The sequence below is a fragment of the Helicoverpa zea genome, chromosome 6 (assembly GCF_022581195.2).
Source record: "Helicoverpa zea isolate HzStark_Cry1AcR chromosome 6, ilHelZeax1.1, whole genome shotgun sequence".
Lineage (NCBI taxonomy): Eukaryota > Metazoa > Arthropoda > Insecta > Lepidoptera > Noctuidae > Helicoverpa > Helicoverpa zea.
Window position 1 is genome coordinate 8,714,828 of NC_061457.1, and position 23,615 is coordinate 8,738,442.

General features: G+C 41.8%; 1 protein-coding gene across 5 annotated transcripts in view; it reads right to left on the minus strand.

Annotated features, from left to right (window-relative positions):
• The window catches only part of LOC124631520 (transmembrane ascorbate-dependent reductase CYB561), a 71,674-nt gene that overhangs the window by 30,213 nt on the left and 17,846 nt on the right, over positions 1-23,615 (minus strand). Inside the window, exon 1 of one of the 5 annotated variants that reach the window (XM_047165958.1) lies at positions 9,759-10,057. The exons of the other annotated variants lie outside the window; for them this stretch is intronic. Within the exon in view, the coding sequence (XP_047021914.1) occupies positions 9,759-9,790 (32 nt within the window). The 5' untranslated portion in view covers positions 9,791-10,057. Of the gene's footprint in view, positions 1-9,758; positions 10,058-23,615 lie in introns of those variants that run through there. 5 annotated transcript variants of the gene reach the window in all.

A 23,615-nucleotide genomic window follows, 5' to 3' on the forward strand; every position in this document is an offset into this window, starting at 1 on the left:
CATAGGGTGCTAATGTGAGGAAGATTTCATTAGAACTAATGTTCCTTGAAAAGTTATTTTTACGTTCTCAGGTAACAAAAACTTCGCCGATTTTCATTACACTTCGGATCAAAAAAATAAGTTTTTGGGGAAAGAAAAATGTATCAAAATTCTGTGAAAAAGAAACTACCCTAAGTTTTTATCGGCAAAAAATATTTTGGTTATAACGCAGAGTGTAAAAATTCTCCCTTTAAAGATTTTTTTTTTATACCAAAGCGAATTAATATCGGACTCTCTAAACCGCAATGCCAAAGTCAAGTACCTCTACTCGATGTTGTAATGTGATAAAATATCAGAGAATATTCGCCAACTACAATTCCTGTCAAACGCCACTAACAGTTGACACGCTAGTCAATAGTTAACGCCTTAAAAACAACACGCTTCAATTGATTCTAGCCGACTGATTTGAAAACAAAATGCCTTGAAGGTCGCCATTACGACAGTATGGACAGAAGTTGTACAGCATCAACTCAGCAGGAGTGAGAAATGGAAAGTTTATAAGCGTTTACTGCGAATTTATTGCTGTTTGAATTATATTGCGAGAAGGATTAAGTAATAGTACGGAACTGCCTTGTTGGTCTAGTGGTCGAGAAGTTCTATTGCTGTGCATGGGGTCCCGGTTTCAATTCTCGATCTTGTCGGAAAATTGGCGGTTAGTATGCATCCGTGCCTCGGAGAGCACTAAATGTCGGTCTTGTGCCAATATATCTAGACAGTGTGCCAAAAAAACCTACCTGAGTCCTTTGTTGTCGAAATCTCTCGAGGTTTATGAGTTATAGCCATCGCTATACATATAGATACATCGCGACCCTCGCATTAGGAGCATCCTACACGACGATATCTCGTAACTCGTAACCATAAATTATGAAAATCGCTGAAATCTCGAAGCTTGCCTCGTGTCCTGTACTCTATTATTCATGAAAACCTGATGTCATGCAATTTAGATAAGCCGGCTCGGCCTTTGATGCCCCAGAGAAATTTAATTTGCACTTTTAAGCTCCGTCACTAACAAAGCCACGAGCTATTTTCTCCTTAAAAACCACTGTTCAAAATTCTACCTTTTGTAAAAGTGCGCTCAGCTTTGATATAACCAAATATATTCCGAGTCAAAAGCAAAGAGAGACAAACCTTTCAAGCTTTTCATGGCTTCAAGTTTTTGAAACCAGCTTTTATGTCCTAACAGAAAGTCGCACACTATAGTTTGCGTCCCTATACACATGAACATTATAGCTTATAGGACATGTTCGGTTGACTCGCCTCCGCCGAGATCAAGGGTCAATCATAATTGAGTTTGTCGAGAGGGGACCCTCCACAAGTCGATTTATATCTACCTTTGTACGTGTTATATTGAATTTCAAACTCAGTTCACTCAGTATGTATATTTCCAGAGCTCCGTGGGAGGGCCGCTTGATTCTAAGTTAGGTAACAACTAGTTGCACATGTTTACTCATCAAAGTTCGGCGAACTAAACGTACGACCGCCCGAAACTGTTCGAGCGCAGCTTGTAACAATACTTTGTGGATTCCTTAGAACGGTGCGCCTAATTGAGGTGTTGTAAATAATAATTGCGCAACAAGTACACTTTAACCCTTCGCCGGGCATTACGTGTCCATCACGACGGACCTGCAACCACAGGCACACGAGGCTCCGCCCGCCGAGTGCTATTACATTAGGGTGCGTCCACATCTGGCGAATGCGTCGCGAATGCGCAGCACGCGAGCCGATCGCGAGCTGTCCGCGAGCTGCGCGCGTGCATTTTTGTTCGTGCGCCGCTTCTGCGCCGCCCGCGCGCAGCTCGCGCGCGACCTAAGCGCCGCACGCGAGCGGCGCGCAGGCGGCGCGCGACGTCTGACATCTTCGATAGTACTGAGCCAATATACGGAACTGTAAGGGCGAGAACTGATTGCGCGCAGATCGCGCGCCGCTCGCGCGCCGCTCGCGCGCTCTATACGAGCCTTGCGTGAGTTGCGCTAAAGAGGCGCACCGAACTATTGCAGTGACTGCACGCGCGCAGCTCGCGGACAGCTCGCGATCGGCTCGCGTGCTGCGCATTCGCGGCGCATTCGCCAGATGTGGACGCACCCTTAGACATGCTCAGATTAGATATGCGCGAAACAAACGCTTTACAATGCCTTGTACCGTTTGCATACCGCAGAATTGTCTGAGTTCCGTGTAAGCCCTGTAAACGACGGCGATTTAGCCACTTAGGACTAGTTGTAATATTCCGACATTCCTCACATTATGGCCAATTAAAGTCGACAAGTGCAGTAAATCCGAAGCGCGGGATGGTTGTGCAACAGTCGGCACACACTCGGCCGCAAGTCATCGTACACGATTGTGCCTACGATTAGATCGGTGACCTTTACCGCTGTCCAGGAATTAGCCAACCGCCGCGCAAATGCCGAGCTACAGTGCGGCTACACTGCACTAATGTAATCATTTCACATAAGGAAACAATAAGCTTAATAAAACAGCCAAAGTAGGAAATGAGCATCAGGCGCTAGAGGGAGGGCTATGAGAGCAATCAGAGACGATTTCAATCGACGTTTTAAGTTATAAATCTAGGTACGTCAGTACTAAAATTTGATTTAATTACTTTGTAATAAAAGCGTGGGCTGAACGCTTCTGGGTGGGTGTTAAATCATAAATAGTGTATTCAAAGGTGCAATTTTTATGGCATTTCATAAAATCTTGCGCAGTGTAGTGCATTAATTCAACATGAATTTACAGTCTCAGTTATCATGTGTCTACATAGAATTTTCAGCTGTCTGATGTATAATGAACGTTTGTTGAAATTACACGCTTCGGCGACTTGATGACTTAAGTTTGCGTCATTTCTGAAAACAATGATTAGACTTTACCTTTTCGGGTAATTCGACAAAGTTAAGGTTAATATGACACGTCGGAATTTTGAAAATAAATTGCAGCTAGTTAAACAATATGTTTATACAAATTTTTGATATTGCAATGCTGAGACTTTTTATGGCATCGAAGACCGGGGTAGGTTATAATAGTTAATTTTTGTTGCTTCCGCCTCACCTGATTTATTTTTAAAATCTTTGTGTAATTTGGCCGCGATTAGGAAAGATGCAAATTGTGACATACTTTTCTACAACAAGTAGCACCCACAATTAAAAAAATAATCGAAATCGGTTGCTCACAAGGCAAAACAACAATAATTGAATGAGTGCCGACTGCATTCTTCCTGCCTTCACCGGCCCACCTTGACTGTACCCGATTGTTTAACAACTACTCGACTGGCATACCAGCGATTATCACTAGCACAATAAAAATATACAGATATTATCTATTTTTGAGTATCTAGTTTCAAAACAAACCTCGAATGTTTACTGAGGAATTTTTGTCTATCATCAAATGTAATTGGCTAGCTTCTTGTGTTCAAAGAACTTAGTGGTGCAATTATTCTTTTTATATATAATTCACTGAATTCTGTTTTGTTTATGACCAGTCTGACACAAGTTTTGCATGTGTGGTGCGTTTACTCTTATATTTTTGGGCCATAACTAAGAAATATGATAACAAAGTTGCCCTGCAGAAAATAAACAAGAAAATACATAACACAATATTATTGCGAAGTAATTAAGCTAGGAGAACTTTGGGTAAACAGCAGCCCTGCAGAACAGTTTCAATCTAACTATCCAACTAGCTTCGGGAAACGGCACAAATTAGATTTACACCGGCACCCAACTTACTACTCAGAAAAACAATGTTTTGTATTTAACCTCCCGGGGAAATAAATGGTTATGTACGGGAATTCGGACACAAGGCTGTAAATTGGGAGAGTAGTGGTAGTTAGTGCCTCTCTACATTTTACGACCTGCTTCTAGCTTAAACCTCCAGTCTAATTAAATAATTAAAGCATCGTTTGAGCTGTTAAGTCCTAACGTTCTTTGGTATTTGTACTAATTCTAAAAGACAATGTAACTTAAGGTATCTGTGAGACTTATTAATCACATTCTATATGGTTCAAGATTACTTTGCTATTTATCTTGGTCAGATTTCTAGCACATGAAAAGCTCGATAACAAAGGATGGATCATAAATACATAAATCATGAAATGATTAGAAACTATTTACAGAATTGATGATTTGCCAAACAGTTCGGATATCCACAATGGTACCTGATTTCCGTAGCACAATGACATTGAACGCAACGTGCGCAGTTGCACATTGCATTAAATCATGACTTGAATGAGCTGCATGATTATCAATAATAACACTCGTCGTGATTTCATGGTGTATTATTACATGCAGGAATTTTGTACCTACTCAAACAAACAATAGCTAAGCATCCTATAAATTAATACAATGATGGAGACACCTTGAAAGCAGGTTTACATTAACGAGCTTTTTAGGAGAAGTTACTTCAACTACTCGTTATCTCGCAACAATAAAGATTACAACAGGTACTTTGAATGACTTATTAATTGCAAATACTTTAATATACAAAGTGCTCAACAACAAATGCAATGTATCACATATCGTGGCGTCTAGCAAAACTATAAAATTAGTAATTGTGCAACGTTATTGGATCGCAGAGAATGTGACAAACAGCTGAGCATACTTACCGAGTTTACAAACACACAATTTCCCACACACTGTACATGAAAATTGGTCATTCGTCCCAAATGAAACCTCTTTGTCTATGCCACTAAACTCGGATTTCCAATTGTTTTTAAATTCTCACGATTTGAGAGCAAAAAGTACATAACTCGAAAATAATTTTCTTAATGTTTCTGGGCACGAAATAAGACGTACATAAGTATAGTTAGGTACTACCGTGGCATGTAAGTATTTTGAAATTCAGTGAAACCACGTGAAACCTTGCCTCCTATCTGCCTATCAAATATCAATGTTCTATTTTCGAATTACCGAAACTGCCGCCAATCATCACATTTCACGCATAGTTTCACGTGTCAGAGTTTTAGTGCGAAACCAGTCATTACCAATAATTGGCCACGTGTGAACAAACCGTATTGTTGGGAGTTTTTTTTAAGTGTAATATTCGTAGTAGAGTAGAACGATCTGACCAAGTATCGTAATATTTAGCCACGTTGTTGTTTGTTTTAATGCAACTCTGTATAAGACATACCATTTGTGATTACGTTTAATCACTCGTCTAGACAGAGTTTATACTTTATTCTGTTGTAATGGATACAAGCGACATATCTTTTAGTTTAAAAATTGGTGCTATTGTCATATGCAATGGACCTTCTCATGAAAAATATTTCAAACTGTCAATGGTCAAAAAAGAATTTCCTATATTAAATTCCATGGAAGTCTATCCGGCAAAGAGTTTTCTTACACTGTCAAAACAAGTTAGTTGAGCTAGATTTACATATCAATTAAAACAACACCCGGCTTGCAGAACTGGCTTCGGCTTAACAACGAGCCTTTTACCCGATGATTGGCGAACCATTCCGCATTCTTGCGTCCGCGCACCGGCGACGGCGCCTGCATACCCACGCTTCCCTTTAGGTACCTACCGTTCTTTGAATTTCGAAACATTTGCCCTTTTCAAACAAAAAACATCGAGTACCTTTTTACAATTGTGAGAAATGAGAAATCATTGAATGACGTAATTTTGTGACGTCATTCGTAGGGCTTTGGGTTTCATGAGCTGCTCGGTCCATTGCGTGTTTTATTTGAAACGATCATTGTCAATTTATGTAATTGTTGCGTTGTAAAGTAAAACTGACATGTAATACTATAATTATCTCTTGATTCTGAGCTCACTTTTGTGTTAGTTCTCGCGATTTGCTTCGTGACCATCAAGGTTATCTGAAAGCGACTTCGTTTTTATTTGATGATGCATCATAACACATGGGCGTAGCCACACTGGGGCAAGCTGGGGCACTTGCCCCACCCTGGGCCCTGGCTCTGACCTATAAGGTGTCTGATTAAACAATGTTTTTTTTTTTACTAACAAAAACAACAATCATACTATCCGTAAGTTATTGCACAAAAAAAATTGTCGACTTTGAAAAGAGCGCGATCAAAACAAAATGCACGCTCGAGTTCCCGAACGTGCGCGGTGCGCGCGTCATTTGAAAGCGAGCCGTATTCCTTTAAAGAATAGGTGCTATGTGGCGTAGCGAGCTGAGCCGTCCATCTAATCCAAAAAAGAATGCATTGAAGGAGATGGAACTGGTAGATGTGATCAAAATTTCGGAAATGCAATGCAATGCTAGGATAAAACCTAGCGTAAAAACCGCGCTCGCTATTTTGCTTGCCCAGCCATGTACGACCTGTACAATAGAACGATCGTTTAGCACAGTGGTTCTTAACCGGTAGTCCGCGGACCACTGGTGGTCCCTGGAGGCATTCCAAGTGGTCCGCGAAGCTTAGCTGCGGGACGTTGCTATACGTTATCTAACTTTATTTTTATCGACTTATCTATGCGAGCGAGGGGATTTTCGTAGGGACGTAAATCGGGAGTGTCGTACCTAGTCCCCCCATTCATGAAAATGTATATTTGGGCGACATTTTACGTAGTTTTTGGTTTTGAGTCTTAAAAAATAATTAAAATTTCGGGCTCGCTTCGCTCGCGTATGCAAAATCTATCTTATTTTTGTATTTGTCAAGAAACAAAAAGTTAAGTACGTTTGGGCTAAATTTTACGTAATATTTGGTTTACGTTCGATAAAAATTTCGCGCTCGCTTCGCTCGCGTATTCAGAAACTATATGCCCTTATTTTTGCATTTGTCAACAAACAAAAAGTTAAGTACTTAAAAAAAGGCTAAATTTTACGTAATATTTGGTTTAAGTCCGATAAAAATTTCGCATGCGCAAGTTTTTCTTTCTTTGCATTTACTTATCTAAACAACTGCCGACATGCGTTTAGCTTTGAGTAGTACTACTGTACCAAAAATTCAGAAATTAGTAAAGAGAATGCAGTCACAAAAATCTCATTAAATTAAAATGTGTAACTTTTAGTTTTTTGCTAAATAATAAAGAAATGAGTGCTAATTATAAATTATGCTTGTATTCTTTATCAAAGTAAGTTTGAGATTAACGGCTCAAGATACAAAAAATCGGAGGGCCCCCGCCCTCCCCCGGGGGATAGGTTGACTGCTGCCCCACCCTGAGCCCAAAGCTGGCTACGCCCATGTCATAACATAACGAAAAAACGGAATACCTAATTATATTTTTACAACTTGATTTTTGTTTAAAGGTTCGTTTGTTGAAAACATGTCATGGTTGTGAATTATGTAAATTAGGGAGCCCCCTCTTTATAATTATCTCACCGATCATAAAACACAATGTAAAAAGCCCTAAAACTGAGCCTATAATTAAATTGTAATGTCCTTCAAAGTGAAGTCATTATCAGCAACGGAAGTGACAATAACCTTGTAATGGGTGTCAGCTCTCAATCGGAAGGTCATGAGTTCGAATCGAGTACAGTTGCCCGTCAGTACAGGGGCCCGTCGAAATAATTTCAATAGAATTGTTTTCTTTTTTACGTCTTTTTCGATTCGACATCAACACGCCCGCATCGAAACGGTTCACGCTTAATTTAATGTTTATCGATATAACGACTTGAAAACTTCTTAAGCGAAGACCAATAACGGTCCCAAATGGCAAATTAAGGGACGGATTTTATCGAGGTAAATAACCCAGAGACGATTCAAGACGATTTAATATTTAGCAGCCTTTAAGATCTCTATGTATATCGATTCTACGGGAAAATTCTAAGCTTGCAAATTGAGAGTTCAATATACTTTTCCTAATTAAAAACCTCCAAGAACGATATTTTTCACAAGTAATTTGAAGATGTTCCACCGGATTACGAGTACAAGAACATTTAACTTTACGATACGGTTGTCCTAATTCAAGATTCAAATCCATTCGTTTGATCCGGGCGTAAACAAAGGACAGTGTTGTGTTTGGATTACTAAACATCCTGCAATCAAGGAAACAACTCGACAACTCAACTTGGGGAGAGTTGCGAACAGGATACTCAATTACATAATTACTGTGTACTCACAGGATAAGTATAATAAAGGAGGATGGTCCTTCAGTGTAATGCTACTGGTCCCTTGCGTTGTAAACAACACCTATTAAAACTCGTAAAAACTGCAATTTCCTTTATCCTCAAATGAGACTGTTTTTTTATGGTTCAAGTTGGTTTCCACGATAAATGAAAAAAGAAAACGCTTGTTATTCCTTTGTGCCCCGTCCTACAAAAATCTATGATGCCATTTCAGAATAATACACAAAAATATTTGATAACAGAGGCAATAAATATGATTTGACTTCCCTGTATGAAATGTGGGACAAGCTGGACCAAGCCCACGTCACAAGGACGATATATTTATTCTAATTCAACTGTAGGTAACACTTCAGTCGACTATAATAGCCGTATGACAAAATTCAAACAATTAAGGTCAGTTGACGGCAACAACTATTTTTGCACCCGTCAGATGGTGGCATTAACACAGTCGTACGCAGAACCGTAACAGACAACATTTAAGGTATTTTAAGAACAGTCTAATGTTACAGAATGGTTATTCTAGTAGAGTGTAAAAGAGCTTTGAACGTCTACTCCTCTAGGGAGCAATTTCCCGCAAAGCAGCACTTACGAAGCCGTCTAAATCAAGTGGAAAGCTCAGAGGAATTCTAGAAGACGTAACTTACATGTTAACTGAAATCTCATACATTCGTTAGCTCTTTTGGGATTATAGTCAAAATATTCGATATTTTAGTATCAAAATATCTATCCTGTACTATAAAAGGCTTACTTCTACATACGTTAGTACAAGACACTCCCATGGGTGCTGTAAATGTGGGGTAAAATATTTTCGGCATCGCGGTTTACGGCCTTAATAATATTATCCTTTGAGAAAATCCTTATGTTTTTGCAAGGGTCTAAGGTAAAAGGCTCGTAAAATAACCGCATAACTAGCCAAAATCCGTCTAAACCTTTAAAAATCCAAGCGGTAATAGTTCCACCGTTCACGTGTATGAGTCAAAAGATAAACGGTCGTTTTATCTCTTAAGAAAAATGCGGAGGTGAATTCGTGATGTCAATGTAAACAAACTGGTTACTCATCAATCTCCAGGCTGAAGGACTTACCTGAAACAGAAAGAGACATAAAGTCAACAAAGTAATAATGAAGCAGCACTGATTAATACAAATGTTTACTTGCTGAAGTTTTCACGCTAATACCATGCTCGTTCATAGTTCGAACGCAGCGTATGGGGCACTTTTGCTTTGAAACAAGACAATTATTGTTTGCACGCCCGACGAAGTTTTCCGTCAAACAATGTTTCATATTACAAAACATTCAACAACTGTGTACTCTGCTGCCAGTTACTTTACTGAAACGTCGAATTTTCTACAGAATGAACTGACATCTAAGTTTCAATGACCAGAGCTTGCTCAGACAAGATACTAGATAAACAATAGACAAAGCGTAATACGATTACTCCTCGCTTTAGTTAACAACGGCCTTAGACTTGTTGGTAACTATTATCAAATCTAACATCGGTGCACGTAGGGAATGCTATTGTTCAGCTTTTATTTGTGTTACTTTCTAGCTATTGTATTCAATAGGAAGTATTTGTGATCGCTTGCACGTATGAGATTCGAATGTCACAAATAACAACATGTCTAGTGATGTCCAACAAGCGGTCAGCGGGTCAAGTGGATGCATTGAGCTTTTGTTCTATAATGCACGTAGATAAACTATACGTACGGTCTCTGCTTCAGTTGGTATCTCTGACGCATTGTGACGACGTTTGACTAGAGGAAAGCAATGCTTATAACACAGTGTTGAAGGCGAGATCACTATAACATGGGTTATTCACTAGATAACCGCACAGGACGCCGGGAGTCACAAGCGGTGCCATCAATCGGCGTGCACGAGACCGCGACCGAGCCGACACTGGACAACTCGTTTTAGAAAATTTGCAATTGGATTGAAAAAGTGCTAAATTGTCCGACAATTACGACAGGCGAGGATGTAATTAAGCATTACGGGTGAACGTGTATCAGTCGGTGGGTTGGGCGCGCGACTGCGGCGGGCATGCGCGGGCGCACACCTCGCCCGTGTCCGCCACGCCAGCCTGTGGCGTGCAATCAATTTATGCAAATTACCGACGGGACGGTCTGCTCGCACGTCCAATTGACTATTAGCTATACCGGGAACGCTCCGAGATACCAACGACATTGATGCCTGTTATGGAGATAAATTATTTAGCACGTTTCGAAATTCAGTTTTAATAAGTGCGCTGAACTCGCGCAGTGCGCCAACTGGGTGAAATAAATTTGAGTTGTGGAAACAGCCGAAGCTGTCACAACAGTGTCTGCGATTCGGCAACGATTCCGCTCCACTGAATGTTTATGTACTCCGGTGAAGTTTTACAAGGAGTTATACCTATTTACCTAACTAATTCACACCTGATAACAGTTCACAACTGAGAACTTCAGGAGATCGCGCCACGGAAAGTTTTGTCCCTGAAAACCTGAACTTGTTTGTGTTTGTACAACTTATTCATATTAGCTTTATAGGGCTTGTTTTGCTGTGGGTAATATTTGTCCATGAAATATGCCTATATACAGAGCCTTTAGAAAAAACAACTTTAATCACCGTGACGGTTTTAACTGTCAAATAACGTTTTTGTTATCTTTATTGTAGCTGCAAGTGTATATGCTTACAAATGACTTGCTACTCGCATAGGTAGATAACGCCTAAATAATACGTCAGAAGACAGCAGAACAATTACTAAAAGTGGGCCACAAACATCAATTGATATCTCGAATTAGAATCGTAAATATACTAACGACTATAGGCCGACTAGAAGTTCATTCTCAGCAAAAAATATCATCTTACTCACAGACAAATTGCTCAAAAATTACTTCAACATGTTTATATAAGTTTGGGTACGAAGTAAATAAAATATACAGGCAAATGAACCAGACCACAAAACTGCAAGTAAAAACACAGTAATAAGAAAAGTGGTGAAAACTAGTACTTAGAAGTAAGAGAAAGGTGACAATGAAAGTGTATGCTAGTCATCTCCGATGTTATCGTAAGTAGAAAACTCTAGTGACATGAATAAGTGTTATTATTCTTACTGATAAAATACGTCATTCTTCAACTGTTATTACTGAGCAGAATTCTGCCGATGACCGGGAGAATTAATGGCGAAGAGAAATTGGCATGACAACCTCAATCAAGAAACGGTTCAGGAGAATTGTTCGTTATTTTATTTGTTTCTCTTATTGCTTTTTTGTACCGATGTAGATTTCAATATAAATAATTCGCCTTTCGGTAAAATACTGTCACTGTTAAAAGGTCATTGACCCTAAAAAAATTGTACGCGTTTGTCGATGGTTGGCAGACAGACGCGCAGACGAGCAAGTCGAGTGTGCACTAATGAACTGCAACACTCGCCAATTAGCCTGGCGTCGGCTGCAACATGAGCGCGGTACAACATGATATGCAGGAAATGCACGTAGCGTTTAGATGTTCCTTTCAAATCATCTGCTTTGAGTTTTTAATACCTTTTTCGCGTAATCAAGCACTATATTTATGACTTGACGACTACGCATATAATTTTAGTATATATTTTTTAAAGGATAAAAATCCAAATTTTTGTGCACGAAAACAGCAATTGTTTATAAAATAATTATTGTACAATAGTAAAGTAAAAGTACATTGCTAAATGAAGGCAACAATTACCAAACAAATGAATTATTATCAGTAAGTAAGTACTTATTTAGTTAAAGATATTGTACAGTTCACTCGCTGTTGACGGTTACGCCATTTTGGTTCCCAACTAAATTGTGTAACGTAATATTTATTGGTTGTTCAAGAATGTGCGATCATGTGCTGCAACTGTCGTTTTACTTTACTTGCACTGCTTTGCATCACAATTGGTTTGTTTAAATTATTACGAAATCATTTATACATAGCTAAATATATGACTATAGGTATGTATATACCTACCTTCTTGGGCTTTTAAGATGAAGTTGTGATTTAATGCCCTAAATTACTTTTGATTAACTCATGCAGACTTACGACTGAAAGATGACTTGATCGCTCTTTGCAAAATTGTATTATATTAGGTATACCCTTCTTGAAAATTGACCATTTACAGGATTTCTTTAAAACTAAGTGGCCGTGAGCAGTATTCGTTGATTAGCCATTTCCTTCAATACATAGTTCGTACGAAAATTGTGTGAAATGAGGCGATTAATAAATCAAAATTCACAACCATTTTTAATTTGATGAAGTTTGGAAGCCATTGCAAAAATACTACGAAATTACTACGGTTTTTTTATGCGCTACGCCGTAACTCGTAGCCAATGAATATGATTTTTACATATCAATCAATTTACAATCAATTTGTTTATTTATTTTGATGGAGGAACATAATGTTTTTATTTAAGTTGTGTGAAATATATTCTCTCTAATATGAATAGTAAATTCATAATTTACGTTATCAAAAGTTAACTAACAACTTATCAATCGCATACCACACTAATCAGATTAACAAATCAGGCGGTAAGCATGAAAACCAGTAGCCATAAAAAGACAATCATTTATAAAAAACAATGGCACCATCTTATCACAAAATGTATTCAGGGAGAAAAAGTACGTGAACATTTTTCACGTAGCTTCGTTCAGAACACGACACAAATCGCATTGCCGTAATAGCTAACTACGTACGATATTTCCCAGTTTTTCCGGCTGTCTGTGACGTCACGCCGTCTGTCGGACACAGCCGGAAAACTCGGGAAACCGATTCCCGTCTACCTCGTAGACAAGTGGAAAATGGAAACGAAAAGTTAAAGCGACCAGACGCCGTTTCTCAGGATATCTGGTTTCGAACGTCAAATTCATTTTGAACGAAGTGTACCTATTACAGGTTTGGTTTGTATCATGTTTATTATGAGGTTTAATATCTATTACAGGTTTGATTTAGGGTGTTGCTGAACATTGATGTTCATTATTATCGCCTTTATTGTGTTTAAATTACAGTTATAAGATAGGTTTCTGGGTTCGTTTCCCAAAGATAAAGAATTAATTCATTAATAATATGATTGATAATTACCCATGTGTTACACAAATAAAAAAAAATACATTATCAATAAAAGCATATAAAAAAAGAGACATTATTTAGGTAAAATACGAAAACCCACTTTCCACTTTTCTAATACATTCATAACCCGTTCTTTCATCACAAGAGCGACATCTCGGCTAACAAAAAGAACCCGAGGCTCGAAACCATTGCAGACGCCATTGTCAGACAACCAAGATATTTGAATACGAAATATCGTAATATTCCTTCGCAGACAGCGGGTTTTATTTCTGCTTGACGGACTTTTGTAGAACGCCTTAATTGCAAGGCTACAGGACTACAGAAGTGGAACAAAGGGCTAGCTGGCAGATTTATCTTTCACGAGACTATTTTAAAGCATTTTAGAGTCAGCGGACGGTAAAACTTAATTAATTTTTACTCTGATACGAAGAAAAAGGAGCTTTATACATTTATTTTAAATGCTTTTGAAAAATGTAATACTAAAGTCCGAAATCTTTATTTTGATGTCAAATTGTGCTTGTTTAAGACATTAATTTTACTTCCTTATAATAAACGCCTTGATGAGTTTTTTATTCGTTTTTGTGGTAAAATGACGATTATAAAACTGCCCATAAAATTGTTAATTATTTACAAAATAGTGACTCTTCCGTACCTACATAAATTTGAAACATTTAATTTAAATTAATAAATATTATCACAATTTCTAATTTAAAACAAGGATAGAAATGGCACGGCATTACAATTTACCAGTTTACAAAAAATATAACTTCTAAAGCTTCCCAGACTACAGGTTCCCAGAAGAAGGAGACAATCCAATTTGAAATGAGAGATAATTTCACCAATCTCCGTGGAGCAGTAGGTGCGCCGAGTGGGAGTTCAGATTTATTAGAGGATACAATAGATTGTGCCAAGGTCTGCTGGAATGACAGATGTCCGTCTCAACTCGACATACCACAGTGACGGAATGGCTGGAGGTACGGCGCGACTTAGGGGGACATAAATACAATGTTGTTTGAAAGAAACAATCCATAAAAATTATTTGATAACTGTTCACTGTCAAAATTAATTCACAAATCGAGCCTCGGTTTTAGGGTTACGTACTCAATGGATAAATACGGGACCCTATTACGAAGACTTCGCTGCCAGTCTGTCACCAAGCCAAATAAGCCACCGTCATTGTGGTTCAACAAATAATGTAAATTAAAATTAATTTATGACTCCAAAATAAACAGTATTTAGAGAGTTATTAGGCACATGATTTATTTTTATAAATATGCATTTTACAATAATTGTTGAAGAAAGTTGAAAGTTTATTATAAACAAACTGAGAGAAAGTAAGCAATGATAGATATGTACGGTTCGAGCTAGCAGTTTGCAAAATCTTATATCTAAGTAAACTTACAGTATTGCTCACGACTTTAAAACCTTCATAAATTAGTTATAGAACATGAGGCTTTTATCAACAAGATTATAAATAGACCAGTTGGTATGCGACCGCCTGCAGCGAAACTTGATCATTCTAGTCCGAATTTAAGAAACCGGGAAGTGATTTGGATTTCTAGATAATTATTAGGCGGAGTCCTGAGTATAAATAGACCTTTATATAAAGATAGAACCTATAATAACAGGCTATTTCATACCAAAACAGTGTTTTTCCGCTGCATATTATTATTTAAAAAATAATAACCATAAATACATACAAGGAAATCCTTTCGGAATCCTGTGTGTAATGGAACGTAACCGATATTATCTGTGCGATAAGTTGTCACCCGCAGCGGGAACCGTGGTATTACTACCTACCCTCCCCCACGTGCCCTCTTCAGTCATTACCGTCCCCTATCATTGCTGTCACTGAAAACGTGACAAGTACTCATTCACGACATGTCGTACGAATCAGCAGACTTGTCTATTCATCCATAGTAATATCACCATTAGACTGTTAGAAATAAAGCCTAATATCGCATGCATGTTTTAGAATCAACAGTGCTTTCGATTTGTCGTTGTATGCAGAACGTGATTTGGAATTTTGAATCTTCTGGCTTTTGTTTTAAGATTTAATTTAGGTATTGAAGCGTTGCTGAGATACTTCTCAAATTGCTGTTTGATATTAAAAAGAAAGTGATGGTTTGATGCATTCGTCTGGTCATTATTAGACATATTAAACATACAAATATAATCATGAGAGTTCATGTTGGGTCATCAAATAGAAGAGGCACACTCTTTGCTTTTTCACTTTGCACACAAAATAATATTTTGATTAGGTACATTTATTTACGAATTATTTTTATTTTAAGTTAATATGCGTATATTTTTCACTTTGACTCGAGTGCAAAATTAATTCGTTACAGCGTACCTCCTAATGTAGGTACATTTCCTATAAAATATTATCGTCAAACGTCACTTGATGGCATGAAAAAAATTATAAACTTGTTATAGCATTATTGTTCTCCATTACATTATCAAAATAAACAAAAGAATAAGCACAAAGGCATTCCTGAAGTTATTTCACAACTGTCATGATTTCCCATAAAAAACTGCACGACATCAGCACCGAACTCACGACCTCAAATTTAACGGCGATCGAATTTCCTTTAAAACACCAACTAAGGAGTGAAACGTTAGTTAATTCTCATTCACTTGAAGCTTAACCTCCGGACAGTTAAGCAAACAGGTGTTCAGTCAGTTAAGCAATCAAATTGAATCCTAATTTACTTCATTAACTATTCATTTGCATGTCATCCTCCAAACGTAGGGTGACCACTCCGCACGAAATGTGAAGGACAAATCTCGTCGCAAAACTTTTGACCTTATGACTCACTCGAATACCTTAATGATAGACGCTGTGAATGTATTCGCGTATACAAGGTTCAAGTATTTATAAACAAATTAACAATTCTCTCTAACTTGCGTATGCGCAAAGACGGAAATTGCCGCAGTGATTATGTGAAGCAATCCTATAAGTTATTGGTGATAATTTTATTGTAAATCGTTTCCTCTCAGAGTAAAAGTTGTGCTGATTTAATATTGTGTCGGAAGAGATATTTTATATTGGACTATTAGATATTTTTTTTATTTATCCACTATTTATAATTAATTTTGTTTTTATTTTTTATTTATTTACTTACATAATCAAAAATAACTAAAGTTTTCATCGATTCGTCGTGAAAATTATATAAAAAAATATGTATATTTCAGGAAGCACATAATTTTACAGCATGACGAAATACTTTTTGAAATGTACAACTCAAGAGCCTATCATAAACCATAAGTAGGTAGTCATCAAAAGATAAAGAGATAGGTTCACGCCTAGCAACACCGGTCGGCTTCCGCAATAAATCAGAGTAAATGCCCTGTCAGACCAGACCTGGTGCGGAGAGTAAATGCCCTGTCAGACCAGACCTGGTGCGGATACCACCGCCTCGGTGACGGCCTGGCTGTTATACAACCACTCTTAACTGCTAACTAACTCTGCTTTATGCCTGTATTGTTAAAGCACTTTCTTTGATAAAAGCCATCGTTCTTGTGAACTACGTAACTGAAATAAGAATCGTAGATTGTACTTTTTAAATTTCGGACTTTCGGCAACATCGGTCGGCTTCCGCAATAAATCAGAGTAAATGCCCTGTTAGACCAGACCTGGTGCGGATACCACCGCCTCTGCGACCGCTCGGCTGTTGTACAACCACTCTTAATGCCAACTAACTCCGCTTTATGCCTGTATTGTTAACGCACTTTCTTGGAAAAAAGCCATGGTTCTTGTTGTAGGTTCTAAGCTCCGTAACTGGAATAAGAATCATGGATTGTATTTTCAAGATTTCGGACTTTCGGCAACACCGAAATGAAGCTAGAGCTAAATTAAAATGTTTAGGTATAAGCTGATAATAGTTTTATTGGTATAATATTTGTTTCTGTACCTCTATATATAAATCTTATTATTTTCCATAGTTTAGATTTGATCATATTACAAACCAAAATGGTTATTTTAATCTTCTGAAAGGTTCATTTTATCTATCATAAGATCAGTTTTATATAACGTTCTACCGCAGAGGACTGGTATCTAACGAGACTAATTATAACGAAACCAAATATTTGTCGACAAAGACAATATTTACATTAGTTATTATACTATGTATGAAGAAAAATACGTCACGACCTCATTGTTTTAGGCGCTTTAGGAATATTTTCGTGAAGGTTATGTGACACAATAATGTTGAAAACTCAAAAACATCTCATTCAAAATAATTTGCCACATCAGTTGCAGTGCTTAGCGTAATTATTTAACAATGCATCGACAAATTGCTAGGAAATTGCTCATCAGTAACTAATTTAATAATGTATTTTAACTAATACAACCTTCACATAAATAATTACGTAGTAACTCTGTTGCGGACGCCGAGCCTGCAGTAGATATAGGCTAACATGTATATAATATGTGTACTTAATTTAAGAATGTTATGAGGTAATCGATTGTTGTTAAACCAAATGAATCTGCATAACATGCATGCTGAAACATGCTATTACTAATACTACTGATAGCCAGATAAGCTTTGTTTAATATGTGTTTATGATTGTGACTAACTTGATTGTTACGTAATAAGATTTTGAATGTAACGGTTTTTAGTAATAATATCTGGCTGATGCAATAGCTTTAATCATTGCGCAATAGATAAGAAAGTTTACATGTGTGCGTAAAAAGATAACTGTCATCAGTATTTTTCCATAACTTTCACCAATGAGCATGCTTAGTTTAATCAAAGAGCCCCCTCGTGTCGAGTAGCGGGACTAAAAAAGGTCAGGCGTAAGTCGTAAAATTATAGCTAATTGGTCAACGTGAATTGCAACCCATCCGGTACCCCTACGACTTGAGACCTTAGAATATTGTATAAAGATAGAGTCATTTTTCAAAGAAATTGTAGTCGACCCACAGTAAGCAAGTAATGCTCGTTATAACCAGTGCTCAGTGAAAATAGTGAAAGTACTAGGGTAAAACCTATGCCCTAAAACCCTTAAAATTGTTCTAAATCTATGTGCTAATAATTGTGTTCTATAAAATCGTGTAAATTGTGTTATAAAAACTGTGTAAACTGTATTATAAAACTGTGTAAACTTATAGTGTTAAAACTTGTGACCTAACTTAGTGTTAAAACTTATACCCTAACTTCTTTGTGTTTTAAACTTTAACTTCATTGTGTTATTAAATCTCTATTGTGCTAAACTCTATTGTGTTCAAACTATTGTGTTTTAAATCGTTATAACTTTGCTGTGATAAATCTCGTAGTGTTTACAATCGTGTGTAATATAATAAAGTCGTGTAAACTAAAGAGTAAACTTAATGTAAACCAGTGATAACAATTGTGGTGATAAATAAAAGCCGTGTAAAAGTGTCGCATTCGTTTATTATTTGAACGAATCCCTGTGGCAATACATTCGCGTATAACTCTAATCCATACAGTCCACTCAGTGTTTCGTGAGTTATCGCCGCCGTCGAGTGTAACCGCCGCAGTTTTGGTCCTTCGAGCCGGATCTCGAGGTCGTGACCAGCTAGTGTAAATCCGAACCGATAGTGCAGTGAACGTTGAGTGAAGTGATTACGTGTGTGCCGTCTACCGATCGCGATGGTTATCACACGTAGCCAGAGCGACTTGACGGAGTTGGAGGAGCAGAGGCGGGCCTCTGAACGACGAGACCCAGGCCTGCTCGCATCGCTGCAGCGTCGGGAAGCGGAGAGAATAACTAGGGAGCGGATGCGTCGCCTCTCCATGGACCCGCCGGCATCACCGCAGGTAGAACAATCCACTTTATTAGCCACTGAGCATGCTGTCGCTGGACCTTCATCTAGGTCAGTGAGGTCGACTACCAGCGCGACCACGCGCTTAAGGCTTGCCGAGTTGGAAGCAGCCGAAAAGCTGGCTGCTCTCACCCGCCGAGAGCTGGAAATGGAAGCTGAGCTGGTGAAGAAGCGGCTTGCCGCTGAAGTATCTGTAATTCAGGACGATCAGGAGAGCGTGCAGGACGAGGCCCTGCACGATGATCACCAGCACCAGCACAATAAGGTAAGCCAGTGGCTGAATACCCATACCCCCGCTGCACGGGGGGAGGGGGCCGCACATACTGCGGAAGAACACAGACCAGCGCGAGATGAACGGCCGCGGGAGAGGTCGCCGTCTAGAAATAGAAATAGTATAGATCAACTTGCTGTAACACTGGAGAAGATGGCGCGCCCGCGGCTGAGGCATACGGACCTGCCGGCGTTCTCCGGAACGGTGAGTGAGTGGCTTGCATTCAAGGCAGCCTTCAATGATACTACCAATATGTATACAGTGTCCACGGCTGAGAACCTTCAGCGGCTCAGGACGTGCCTCAAGGGCGAGGCACGGGAGGCGGTAGCAGCACTGCTGCATACAGCAACTGATCCAGCTGTAATAATGAGGACGCTGGAACAGTGTTTTGGTCGGCCGGAAATGATTATCGACAAGGCGCTGGACGAGTTGAAACGCGTGCCGCGGCCCGGATCTTCGGCGGCAGAGTTAAATAGCTTTGCAGTTAAGGTACAAAATACAATATGCACGCTCAAAGCCATTGATCGTCGCGGATATCTATATAATCCGTTACTTACAAGGGAAATTTTGGAGAAGCTGTCACCACACCTGAGATCGAGATGGTGTGACTTCGCCTGCGATAACGAGGGTACTGCGGAGCCAGAGATATGTAGCCTAGCACGTTTTTTGATGCGCGAGGCAGACAGGGCGCTGAGATATACTTACTCAACAGTAGCGAGCGCCTCGACTGCCGGTCAAAAGCGGGAGGTCCGGCCTGCAGCATCTAAGTTCCCGGTCGCCGGCAAGAAAAAGCAAGGTGCAGTATATGCCGCTATTGAGACAGCGGCCGACCAATGTTTCCTATGTAAAGAAAACCACGCGCTGACACAATGCCCTAAATATAAGGCCATGGATGTGGGCCAGCGCTGGGAGTTTGTAAAAGAAAACGGTATTTGCTTTAAATGCGCCGTCAAGAAACATCGGCGCGTCTTATGCCGGGCAAAGCCGTGCGGCCAGAACGAGTGCCGCCGGCCGCATCACGTGACCTTACATTCCGATCCTCCTGCCAAGAAGGAGGAAACAGTCACACCCAAGACACAGGCGGAGGAAGCAGTAATGTCGGTAGCCAACCGAGCCGCCGCCGACAATAGGGCCGTCCTGTTGAAGATGTGCCCCGTGGTCATAGGAGGACCACGGGGGGAGGTAAGGACCCACGCGCTCCTCGATGAAGGAGCAACTATCACATTAATTGACAGCAGCCTGGCAGAAAGTATTGGCGCAGAAGGCACCGTGCGGCCACTGCACATCTGCGGCGTCAACATGTCCTCGCAGGAGGAGGACAGCCAGGTGGTCACCATTAAGATAAGAGGGGTGGGCAAGGAGTGCTCACCCCACCAGCTTCAAGCAAGGACAATTAAGGATCTGAAGCTGCATCAGCAAACAGTGCCGGCGTCGCTGCTTGGTTATAAGCACCTGCGGGACCTGCCGGCAAATGAGGTTTGTTACGCGCCTACACGTCCAGGAGTATTGATTGGAACGGATCACTGGGAACACATTGTCTCGCGAGAACTCCGGGTCGGAGGTCCGAACCAACCTGCTGCATCAAGAACACAGCTGGGTTGGGTGGTGCATGGAACAGCACCTCGGACGCTCGTGGCCACTGAAGGTGGAGTGCTACATATTCATGAACGAGACATGAAAGGTGATAATCAACTTCATGAACTTGTGGAAGCGCATTTCAAGATCGAGGCCCTAGGTGTCACTCACAAGCCAAGAGTGAGCGACGCGGACCGTCGAGCACAGGCCATCGTGGAGGCCACAACCACAGCCATCGAGGGCGGCTACCAAGTGGGGCTGCCGTGGCGAGAAGACGCAGTGTCCATGCCGCCTAGCTATAAGGCGGCACTACGAAGACTGATCAAGATTGAACAGAAGATGGACGCCGCGCCTGAATTCGCGGTGCAATATACATCGCAAATAGATAACCTATTGGATAAAGGTTATGCAGTACCATGCGATGGGACGGAGAAGGCCAGCCCCAAGTGCTGGTACCTTCCACACTTCGCGGTGCAGAACCCAAACAAGCCAGGTAAGCAAAGACTTGTGTTTGATGCAGCAGCCCGAAGCAATGGTGTGTGTCTTAACGACGCACTCCTGGAAGGCCCCGATTTACTGCTCTCCCTCCCAGGCATTATATTTAGGTTTCGAGAAAAGGCTGTAGCCATCACAGCTGATATCCAAGAAATGTTCTTGCGTATAAAAATACGCCCTGAAGATCAGCCAGCTCAGCAGTTCCTCTGGAGAGGAAAGGACAGAAGCAACCCGCCTCGAGAATACAAGATGACAAGTATGATATTCGGCGCGGCGAGCTCTCCATTCATGGCGCATTATGTGCGCAACCACAACGCTGAGCTGCATGGCGAGGAGTGCCCGCTGGCACTGGACGCCATCACACGCCATCATTACATGGACGATTTGGTGGTAAGTTATGATAACGCCGACGAGGCACACACTGCAGTACAAGAGTTACAGAAAGTACACGCCGTCGCCGGGTTCACGCTGCGAGGATGGAGCTCCAACGATCCGGGAGTTCTACGCAGCGTGCCTTCAGAGCTACACACTACTGCACCTACACAACTGGGTGGTGAGTTGCCTGCCAGCAAGATATTAGGCCTATACTGGAGCGCTGAACGTGACGAGCTCGGGTTCAACACCGCGATGAACCGCGTGCCAGCCGAGGTGCGCAACCGAAAGCGCGCACCAACGAAGAGAGAGGCTTTGAGCGCAGTCATGTCAATATATGACCCGCTTGGGCTTCTAAGTCACTACACAGTAAGGGCGAAGATTATCCTTCAAAACCTATGGAGGCTCCAAATGTCTTGGGACGACTCCATTCCACAAGAGGACAATGAACAGTTCTCGGAATGGTTGTCGCAACTGTCAAACCTAACCGATTTAAAGCTGCCCAGGTGCTACGAGATAACCCACCATGAAGAGCGTGAACTGCATGTGCTGTGCGACGCCAGCGAGCAGGCATACGCTGCTGTGGCGTACTGGCGGATGCCGAACAAGGACGGCGCCGCAGACGTCGTGCTGGTCGCTGCCAAGGCCAAGGTGGCGCCGCGGAAGGCGCAGACTATACCGCGCTTGGAGCTGCAAGCCGCGGTCATAGGGGCCAGGCTAGCCGAAGCTATAAGAAAAGAGCATCGGCTTAACATAACAAGAACCGTCTACTGGACGGACTCAACCACAGTCGTGCACTGGATACAGCACGACGCGCGGCGATACACGCCCTTCGTCGCGCATCGCCTCGGCGAGATCGCCGAGCTAACTTCAAAGGAAGAATGGCGTTGGCTTCCAACGCAACTTAACGTGGCGGATGACGCCACACGTTTAACTGACGCACCCATAGGTGCGAGTGATAGATGGTTTCAGGGTCCGAGTTTCCTCCAGAGCGGCGAGCACTGCTGGCCTTGCCGAGCCAGCCCCGAAGATGACGACGAGCACGAGACGCTGCACGTCGCCGAGGCCCCTGCAAGCTGGCTGCCTAACCCAGCCCGCTTCTCCCGCTACAACGTGCTGGTGAGGGCCACGGCGAGGGCGCTCTTGTTCATTGACAAGTGTCGGCGCGCCGCCACCACGCTCGAGCTCCGCCACATTGAACGGGCGGAGAAGGAGCTGCTGCGACGCTCCCAGGAAGAGAGCTTCGCAGACGAGATGGCGCGCATGCAGTCGGCGCGTCCCCTGCCACGGACGAGCCGGCTGTACAAGCTGGATCCCGTCATGGAGGACGGGCTACTCCGGGTGCGAGGCCGCATCGAGGCGGCTACTGCACCAGCTGAAACCAAACGGCCAGTCATACTGGACGGCCGCCACCCACTAACTAAGCTTTTAGTGCAGAAGGAACATTGTGCTGCGGGTCACGCCAACAGGGAACGCGTGACCAACGACCTGCGGCAGCGCTACTGGGTGCTGCGACTGCGCCCTACCGTGCGCGCCGTCGAGGCCAGCTGCGCCTTCTGCCGGCGCAGACGCGCCGTGCCCCGGCCGCCAGCTACAGGCGACCTGCCCCGAGCCCGCCTGGACCCGTTCCACCGCCCGTTCACCAACTGCGGGGTGGACTACTTCGGGCCCATGAACGTCAAGGTGGGCCGTCGCCGAGAGAAGAGGTGGGGCGCGCTCTTCACGTGTCTGACGTGTCGCGCTGTCCACCTTGAGCTGGTGGCTTCCCTGTCAACGGACTCTGCCATCATGGCGCTGCGCCGCATGGCTGCGCGCAGGGGATGGCCGAGCATCATGTATTCCGACAACGGCACCAACTTCAGAGGTGCCGACGCCGAGCTTCGAGCAGCATACAACGAGTGGTTGCCGGCCCTGAAAGAAGTAGGGCTGGCGGCCAAGATGGAGTGGCGGTTCATACCGCCTGGCGCGCCGAACCAGGGAGGCGCCTGGGAGAGGATGGTGCGA